Here is an 8591-nt window from a genome sequence, read left to right as displayed (position 1 = left end):
TTTGACAAGCGCCTAAACCCAACTTGGAATCTATTATTGCATCACATCTTGGAACTCATCAGTTGGAAGCTGCGTTTTTGAATATCAAAGGCACCAGACATGCATTAGATCCGTCCTTCGATGGACAGTGCTGATCTACCGCCGGATAATTCAAATCTCCACCGTTCATTCAACGCCACAACGACGTCGTCTTCATCTTCGTCTCCTCCAGACTTCCTCCGCAACGTACAAGCTGCCTTCAAGCGCCACCGTACGTACACACATTTCCTTTATATCTTCACCTGTTTTGTTCAATTTCAGTTTAATTATACTACGAACTGCAGATTAGGTCTAATTCAGTTCCATTATCTTACGGCTTCAGTTATTATGTGAAATTAGGGTTTCAGTTTTGGATTAGACATTTAAACTTCACTTTTAGTTCAGATCAAACAAGTAATGATTACTTACTAGAATGATTATGAACACATGTGAAAGGACAAAAGGGTAAAATGTTCATTCATCGTCATTTTGAAGCTTAGTGGTTAACAGGTTTGCTGACCGATTCAAAGGTGTCATTCTGGTGAACCAAACACACTTAATGTTGGCTCATTCAGAGGTAACCTATTAATGGGATCATTAAGAGGCTACCAAACGACCCCTTACTGTACCATAGATACGCACATGCATTAATAGTGTACGTAATTTAGGGCTGTACTGCTATTTTAGAGGTTGTAAATTCATGTTTGCGTTTCAATTATAATGTGAGATGCAATTTTCAGGGGCTTATTATGAACAAAGATTGATATTCATCTCTTTCTAATGATTACAGTTGTTTAGTTTATGGTTTATTGGGTTACTTAGTTTTAGAATACATTGCTGCTATTTTATAGGAAAACACTTATTTTAGCTTGTAAGTTGCTGCAGGTATGATGCCGCAGATACAACCAAGGAGATTAGTGGCTAGACGGGAACCAATAAGGAGCTCAGATCCAGAAATAAACTCCAAAACGGGAGCCGGGTCTCATAATGTTTTGCTGAGTGATGTTTCAATCACTCCACCTACTATATCTGGTCAAACCAACAATGAAGGCAACTCTATCTCAATCCATGCTGATAGAGGTCAACCCAGTACTGGTTGTACAAGCAGTGATGCAATTGTGTCCTCATTAGAACATGAACGTGGTCCATTGGTCGATGGTCCCAAGAAGGTTCAGTTTGCATTGCAAAAGAATACAATTTCTCATGGTAATATATTGCTAGCCTTCTCGTGATATATTATATTAATGTCGTTTTATGAGCATGCTTTATGATACGTACCTATCAATGAGAATTATTTAAGTAATTTAGATTTCCGGTTTCTATCACTTAACTAGTTAGATATTTCATTTCTTTTGCATCTCTTCTAAAAATGTGAAACTTGAAGGAAAATCAGTTTATACGTTTGCGCAGAGTTTAGTAATTATTACCATTTATCGTGCAAACTACAAAATGTTTGTGCAGGGTCTGATGATCACATGGACTCAGGAACAGAATCAACAGACAAGTTATTGACTCATATGAATTCACTTGCATTGACAGATATGGAAAGCAACGGAAGTAATCAGCTGGACGTCTCATCTGCTATCAATCAAGATACAAGGGTCCAGAATTTTAACAAAATGGATGTTGGTCTTTGTTTACAAACCAACAATGAACGACCTTCGTCACATATAAAGAGTACAATAGGCGTTCAAGATCAGATTAAACCTTTCAGAAACTTCTTACAAAGTGATTTTAGCCATAACATGACCCAATCATCAGTTGTCGGTTCATCTTGTGCTACAACAACGTTAGTGAATCCAGAATATGCTCCCATGCTTAGCCCAAGTACCCACTGTTCCCGCCCTCAAAACAATAGTTTTCAGCCTAGTGAATGTTCTAATGTACAAGACCAACCTATGACACGTGTAGATAAGGAGCCAAAGTATAATAACAATATGGTATCTGATTGTGTCAGATCTTTACTTCCCTCTGCTGATGTGGGCCCTCACCCTGAAAAGAGAAACGAGCTTTCTAAGAATCAACAAGGCCAAGAAGGGCACAGTGGCATGACTAAAAAGGATGCATATTGTGGTGATATTACTGATATTCAATCTCAAGCTCCTATAACAGATGACCAGTTTTCCAATGTGAAAACGGAATCTCATAAATCTGAAAAGAAGAAAAAGACTGATGTCAGCAAAAGTACTGGTAAGAGAAGTTATGATTCTGACTTGTTTTTCAAGGTTAATGGGAAGTTATATCAAAAGCTTGGAAAGATAGGTAGTGGTGGAAGTAGTGAGGTTTATAAAGTCATTTCTCAAGATTGCACGATTTATGCATTAAAAAAGATAAAGCTTAAAGGACGGGACTATGCCACTGCGTATGGATTTTGTCAGGAGATTGAATATTTGAACAAACTCAAGGGAAAGGACCACATTATTCAACTCATTGATTATGAGGTATTTTTTCTTGACTTGTAATGACTTATGAAATTTAGAAAGCTTTAGATTCTAGTTCATAGAACAGAGGATGGAAGTACATGCAGCTTTTAATGTGAAATAACCCATTGTTAGGCCACAAGAACATTGCCAAATTATGATCTGTCTAATACTCTAATTAAACTAATAATAATTAAACAAACTAAATGACTCATATGCCCCTGACCCATTTGGTTTGTTCTACAGCCCCAAGTTTTGAACCTACTTTACACTTGTTTTTACTGTGAACAAAACACGATTAAGGCCAACAACTTTTTATTAAAAACTAGACAGGATCAGTTAATTTGTGATTTGTCCCCTATACTGGTAACATATGATAGAACAAAACAATGTATGTTGTTTGCACGTGATCTGTATTCATATCAATTTCATTCAACAATAGCACATGAACATGGTGCCATTTTAACATGCACCATTTTTGTTAGGTGACAGATAAGGGTTTGCTGAAGGAAGTTATGAGTGGTTGCGAGAGTAACAAAGATGGGAAAGTGAAGGATGATGGATACATATACATGGTACTTGAATATGGTGAAATTGATCTGTCTCACATGTTGTCCCAGAAATGGAAGGAGCTAGATAAGTCAAAGTTGACCTTAGACGAGAACTGGCTTCGTTTTTATTGGCAGGTACTCTTTAATTCCTTGAAACATTTCTTTCTAATCATTTAATGGAATTTTCTTAAAGTGATAAAAAATAGAACTCGATAATCATTTAATGGCTTGAAATGGTTTTCGAGCTGAGGGTCTCTCTGGAAGCAACCTCTCTATCCTTTGGGATGGAGGTACGGTTTGCCTACATCCCACCTTCCCTAGACCCTGCTAACAGCTTTGCTATTGGTGGGATTTATGCTGGGTATGGTTGTTGTTGTTGTTGTAGACTATGAAGTGGATACTTTGCAATGAATCTAATATGTAATGTCTTTCCAATGAATGCCAGCAAATACTTTTAGCTGTCAAAACCATACACGAGGAACGCATTGTGCACTCAGATTTGAAGCCAGCTAATTTTCTCCTTGTTAGAGGATCCCTAAAGCTAATTGATTTTGGTATTGCCAAAGCAATTATGAGTGATACAACAAACATTCAACGAGATTCTCAGGCTAGTCTATCTACAACCTACTTATGTTTTATGTTAAACGAGGCAAAATTTTAAAATATTGAAAAAGGAAACGGGTAAAAAGTGGGTCGAAAATCTAAAGTTACATAATGTGTATATATAACAGAGCATGCAACCTTCTAATTTGTTTTATTTAAAGTACTAGATTATTGGGGTAATGTAATTTCTGTAATCATATCTGAGAGTATTTATATGTAGAAAACATAAAAAAAATTGGACAGAAAGTGTCTCGGGGTTAACGTCCGTTTTGACTCAAAGTTACTCGTTTAATTTGATCTTCCTACTCACGCATGACTTACCCATTTTGCCACCTCTAGGCTTGTAAGCAAATCGAATGAACACAAACGTGCTTGTCTTCGTTTGTTAAGCATAAACGAACAGTTCACAAACGTAAACAGGCGAACATATAAAAAACAAATATTGTAGCTAAACCCTATTAAAATAAAAGTGAACAACAATGTCTTGGGCTTAAAAAGTTATTAAATTTAGAGTAAATTGTAACGAGTCTAAAGAGTTTTAAAAGAATATATTAACGAACGCAAGCGAACAAACTAAAACAAAGCGTAAGCGCACTAACTTAAAATACATAAACTAATAACAAGCAGGAATGAACGAACATAAAGGAATTTAAATGAAGGAATGTAAACGAACCTACACGAACAAGACATGTGTTCATGTCGTCTGTTTATTGAATGGACGAACATAAAAAAAAATAATTAAAAGTCAACTTGTGAAATGGGTTGACCGGGTGACCAGGTCAAAAGTCGCTTGAAAGTGTATTCAATCCTCCTAAAGAATTTTCTCAAAACACAGGCTTATTATTGAAATAATAAAGTTCTAATTATTTTTACTTTATTGGAAGAAAACTGTTTTGGGTCAATCCAACCATACAAGAATAATGATCGACCGACCCGTTTTCTGCAGGTAGGTACATTGAGTTACATGTCACCCGAGGCATTCATGTGCAATGAAACCGACGCACACAGCAACATAATAAAATGCGGTCGTCCATCCGACATTTGGTCACTCGGTTGCATACTTTACCAAATGGTATACGGAAGAACACCCTTTTCAGATTACAAAACATTTTGGGCAAAGTTTAAGGTTGTTACAGATCCCGATCACCAAATCCAGTATGACCCTCTGTCAAATCCACGGCTTCTTGATTTAATGAAAAGGTGTCTGGCGTGGGATCGCAACCAAAGATGGAGAATACCACAACTTCTTCAACACCCGTTTCTTGTGCCTCCTGTTTCGTTACATGAAGATAAACGTAGTACACTTGCTCAGTTTGTTTCTGAATATTGTACTCAGAATCCAAAAGGTTTGATGTTGTGTACCCGACTTGAGCAACTGTTTAACGACCCATTAGCGTATGTGACAACTGAGGAGTCGGTATCAATAGAAAAGAAACGTGTGCCGGCTTTGTTTTATGAAATGAAGAAGCTTTGTGGTCAACTGGAGGAGTTAGCTAGTTCGGAATTAGACTTAAAATGATGATCAAGATCCTGTTGGTGGTGTATTTATGTTGTGATTAAGCTATAACAGATTATAAGACTAGTTTGATAGAACATTAAAAATGCATTAAAGAGTTGTTGTATCATCTTCATTATCGTGTCTAGAATACTAGGCTAGATATTCAAAGATTATTCTCGAACCAGCTTGTTGTATCTGTGTTTGTCGAACTAGATCGACATGCCAACCTGCTTATAACAAACAAGAAAAGAAAAAGAAAACATACATTCTTTAAGGTATGCCCACTAGCTCCATCTAACCCTATCTACTAAATTACTATGGCACATTTCACTGGCGAATACAATTTTTTTTACGAGGGACAAAGCATTGGTTGAGTCAAAACTTTTAGGGTACAAATACGTTAGGTAAAAATAATAAATTAAAAGAAAATGTGAGTGAATATATAAGAATATATCTAACACAAGTAAGCAAAGTATTCGGATTACCAGTGTGCATAACTTACATAACACAAAACTAACACAAAATTTGTGAGTTTGAGCTTAGTCTAAATGGGTTGAATCTGTAAATATATTTGGCTAAATGGTTAAATTCATGTTAACTCGATAGGTTCGTAAGTTGACATTATTAACTCATTTATTTATAATGTATTTTTTATGCCAAAGTTAAAAAAAATAAATTGACACAATGTTAAAAAAAATCATTTTTTTGGGTTTCTCTTACACCTAGACATTACAAATAGCAAACTTTGCTATGTGAGTTATGAATTTTATTTGGTATGCTGTCTTTTTTTATTTCTTCAGGTTAAACAAATCTTGTTTGTGTTTACATAAAAAAAATACACGTGTTGTGTTCTAAGTTCATATCGCTACTTTTGTCTCATCCTACCCGCCAAGCTCATGAACTTCACCCGTTTAACACAACCCAACCTATAAATACTCCTAGCTTGAACCATGACAGAAAATGGCTCCAAGACGAACAATATGGCAGCAGTAATCGGATGGTACGGACCTCTAATCGATCTCTCGGACGCATCTTCTCACACCGGCCACTTCGTCCAACTTCTCGTCCTCCTTCACAAGTCCGTTCCTGTTCAGGTACTTTTAACACTTTCCAAACCCTAACTAACTTTTCATTCACATATTAATTATTAATCCCATAATTCCACAGTATAAAACCTCAGGCGGCGGCAAAGTAATCAGAACCGACATTCAAGTCGGAGACGATACACGGCCTTATTTCCCCGTATCGATTTGGGGCAAACATTCGGAGTCGGCTTTGAATGCCGGTAACGTCATTTTGTTACAGAGTAAGTTTTAAAGTTTCAATAATAAGTTACTTAAATATAATTGAGTTACTATAAGATTTTTTTTTTTTGGTTAGATGTGAAAGTGACACAATTTGGTGATGCTGTTGAGGCGAGAACAGTTCACCAGTCTTCCATAAAATGCTTGATTGACAGTTACGAGTCGATATGTTCTGAAGGTCTTCACGATTCCCCTAACATTTGCAATAACAGATTACTAAATTGTTACGTAAATAGTTTCGGTATTTTTTATATGGCATCATGACAAAATATTTAGTAAATGGAGGTTTTAGTTTGTTTGTATAGGTGTAGACAACTTGATGAAGGTTCAGAATATTGGAGTTGCATCTAAGGAAAAGCTTAAGAAAGTTATCGAATGGGTGTTGCATGTGGAACCGATTCTTTTTAAGCGTCCGTCACACGATTTCAAGGTATTGTTGTGCATATTCACTTCCCTTTTTTTTTAAATACCTAGACTATTATTATCATTGTTTTATTTATTGTCTTTAGCCAACGGATCCGTTAAAGGTTTCTGGTTTTCTATATGTTGAGGGTTTCTCCTCTACTTTAATCACAGTTTTCAGATATATTATTGTTCCAGTCTCTTTTACACGTATTAGTATTAGTCTCTCCTTAAATGTTAAGAGGATGAGAGCTGAACTTATGACCATTCGTAATAGACAAACAAGTTTAATGTATAATGAGAGTTTCAAATATATCCCTAGAAACTTCCTAAATATTATGTTTATGAAAACCAAATTCTACGTATCACATATTCACATACATCCTTATAAATTTCTTAACTACCATATTTGTTCAAACCAAATTCTGTATATCATATAAATCCCTCTTTAAAAATCAAAATATTATGTATATTCATTTTAATTAATAAAAAGAATTCATTGTATGACCACTTTACTATTATTTTTCTAAGACTTTTAAAATTTCATATATGCCCTTTTTTTAACTCATTTTTTACTGCTTTTTTCAATTACTGCCAGAATTTATTGTTTTTTCAGCATTTTTCACTGCGATTTTCAGCAACATTATACTGAGATATCTGGCATTTCTTACAGTTTCTCTGCAATCTGAAGCAATTTTTTACTGCTTTTAATATGAAAAAATCAGTAAAAAAACTACTGTAGGTTGCAGAAAAACTTAAACAATACTGGAAATTGCAGTAAAAACTTGCTAAAGTCACAGTAAATTTTGCAGTAAAATCAGAGGAAAAATTTACATCTGTGCTTGATATTAACTTAATTCTATAATAAAGTTGTTTTTGACTTTTGGTTCAGAGGAATCAAAAATCAGCAAACTGGAAATTACCCGAGGAGACACAGCATAAGGAATCTTTATCTCTAGCAGAAGTATCCAATCTAACCAATTCATGCAACGCGTCTTTTTTTGCTTCTGTTAGTGAAATGTTTCTACCTATGATTTTTCCTGAGTCCGAGGAAGAAAGAATGTTTATCAGAAGCAGAATATGCTCATCTGCTTATAGAAACCTTACGGAAGATCTCATTTGCACAGGCTGCCAGTTATGCGGGGCCCCTCTAAATTCTGAATTTGGGTATGCATAAAGTTTTGATTTTTAGTTATCTTTTTGTTATTTGGTTTTGATAATACTAAAATGTTTTTAATGCTTTGTGAATCCAGATCGAGAATTGAAGAAAAAACCGTTCCTTTGTATTGTCAAATAAGTTCAAATTGGCTTCATGTTTTAGGCTTGATATATAGGCCTTTCTTGGTATGTCTACTTTTTTTAATTCAAGGCGGTTAATGTTAGATGCATAATCAGGATTTAGTTCTGGGTTATCAAGTCTGTAAACGAACCGAACGTTCAGTGAACCATTCAGCAGGAAGTTCGTTTGTATTTATTTAATAAACGAACGAAAATGAACAAACTTTTTTGTTCACTTATGTTTGTGAACGCTTGTTTATGTTCGTTCGTTTACTCTTGTTACATTCATTTATGTTCGTTAGTTTATGTATTCAAGTTTGTTTGTTTACGTTCATTTATACTTTATGCTTTCAAAAATTTTTTTTGTCTAAAACTTTAAAACCAAACCGTAAAACCATAATTTCCGGCAGGTTTGGTTTGTTGTTTTATTTCATAACCGAATTAGCGGTTTGGCCCAAAATTTACGTTGAAACCAGCTGAACCTGACTGTGAAATGAACCCGAGTTAGATGCTTCAT

At 35.1% G+C, this 8591-nt stretch overlaps 2 protein-coding genes across 2 annotated transcripts; both read left to right on the top strand.

Moving 5' to 3' along the window:
• LOC143542517 (serine/threonine-protein kinase MPS1-like) lies at positions 1 to 5111 on the top strand. Its single transcript, XM_077035084.1, has 6 exons — positions 1 to 250; positions 904 to 1224; positions 1480 to 2459; positions 2924 to 3124; positions 3435 to 3600; positions 4543 to 5111. The coding sequence occupies exons 1-6, from the start codon at positions 121 to 123 to the stop codon at positions 5109 to 5111; spliced, it is 2367 nt and encodes a 788-aa protein (XP_076891199.1). The 5' UTR covers positions 1 to 120.
• Positions 5112 to 6064: 953 nt separating this feature from the next.
• LOC143542534 (uncharacterized) lies at positions 6065 to 8217 on the top strand. The gene is made up of 6 exons (XM_077035101.1): positions 6065 to 6184; positions 6258 to 6396; positions 6471 to 6572; positions 6700 to 6824; positions 7689 to 7963; positions 8050 to 8217. The coding sequence occupies exons 1-6, from the start codon at positions 6071 to 6073 to the stop codon at positions 8171 to 8173; spliced, it is 879 nt and encodes a 292-aa protein (XP_076891216.1). The 5' UTR covers positions 6065 to 6070; the 3' UTR covers positions 8174 to 8217.
• The last annotated feature ends 374 nt before the right edge of the window (positions 8218 to 8591 follow it).

Source organism: Bidens hawaiensis, unplaced genomic scaffold (genome assembly GCF_021521415.1).
Source record: "Bidens hawaiensis isolate Kalapana, Puna unplaced genomic scaffold, B.hawaiensis_p1.1 tig00012897_1, whole genome shotgun sequence".
NCBI classification, from domain to species: domain Eukaryota; kingdom Viridiplantae; phylum Streptophyta; class Magnoliopsida; order Asterales; family Asteraceae; genus Bidens; species Bidens hawaiensis.
The sequence above is the reverse complement of the archived record's forward strand: the minus strand, read 5'-3'. Positions and strand labels throughout refer to the sequence as shown.

Coding starts and splice junctions, on each gene's coding strand:
- LOC143542517 (XM_077035084.1), top strand. CDS start 121: ATGGACAGTGCTGATCTACCGCCGGATAATTCAAATCTCCACCGTTCA. Junction 251..903: donor AGCTGCCTTCAAGCGCCACC/GTACGTACACAC, acceptor AAGTTGCTGCAG/GTATGATGCCGCAGATACAA. Junction 3,601..4,542: donor TCAACGAGATTCTCAGGCTA/GTCTATCTACAA, acceptor TTCTGCAGGTAG/GTACATTGAGTTACATGTCA.
- LOC143542534 (XM_077035101.1), top strand. CDS start 6,071: ATGGCAGCAGTAATCGGATGGTACGGACCTCTAATCGATCTCTCGGAC. Junction 6,573..6,699: donor CGAGTCGATATGTTCTGAAG/GTCTTCACGATT, acceptor TTGTTTGTATAG/GTGTAGACAACTTGATGAAG. Junction 7,964..8,049: donor CCTCTAAATTCTGAATTTGG/GTATGCATAAAG, acceptor TTGTGAATCCAG/ATCGAGAATTGAAGAAAAAA.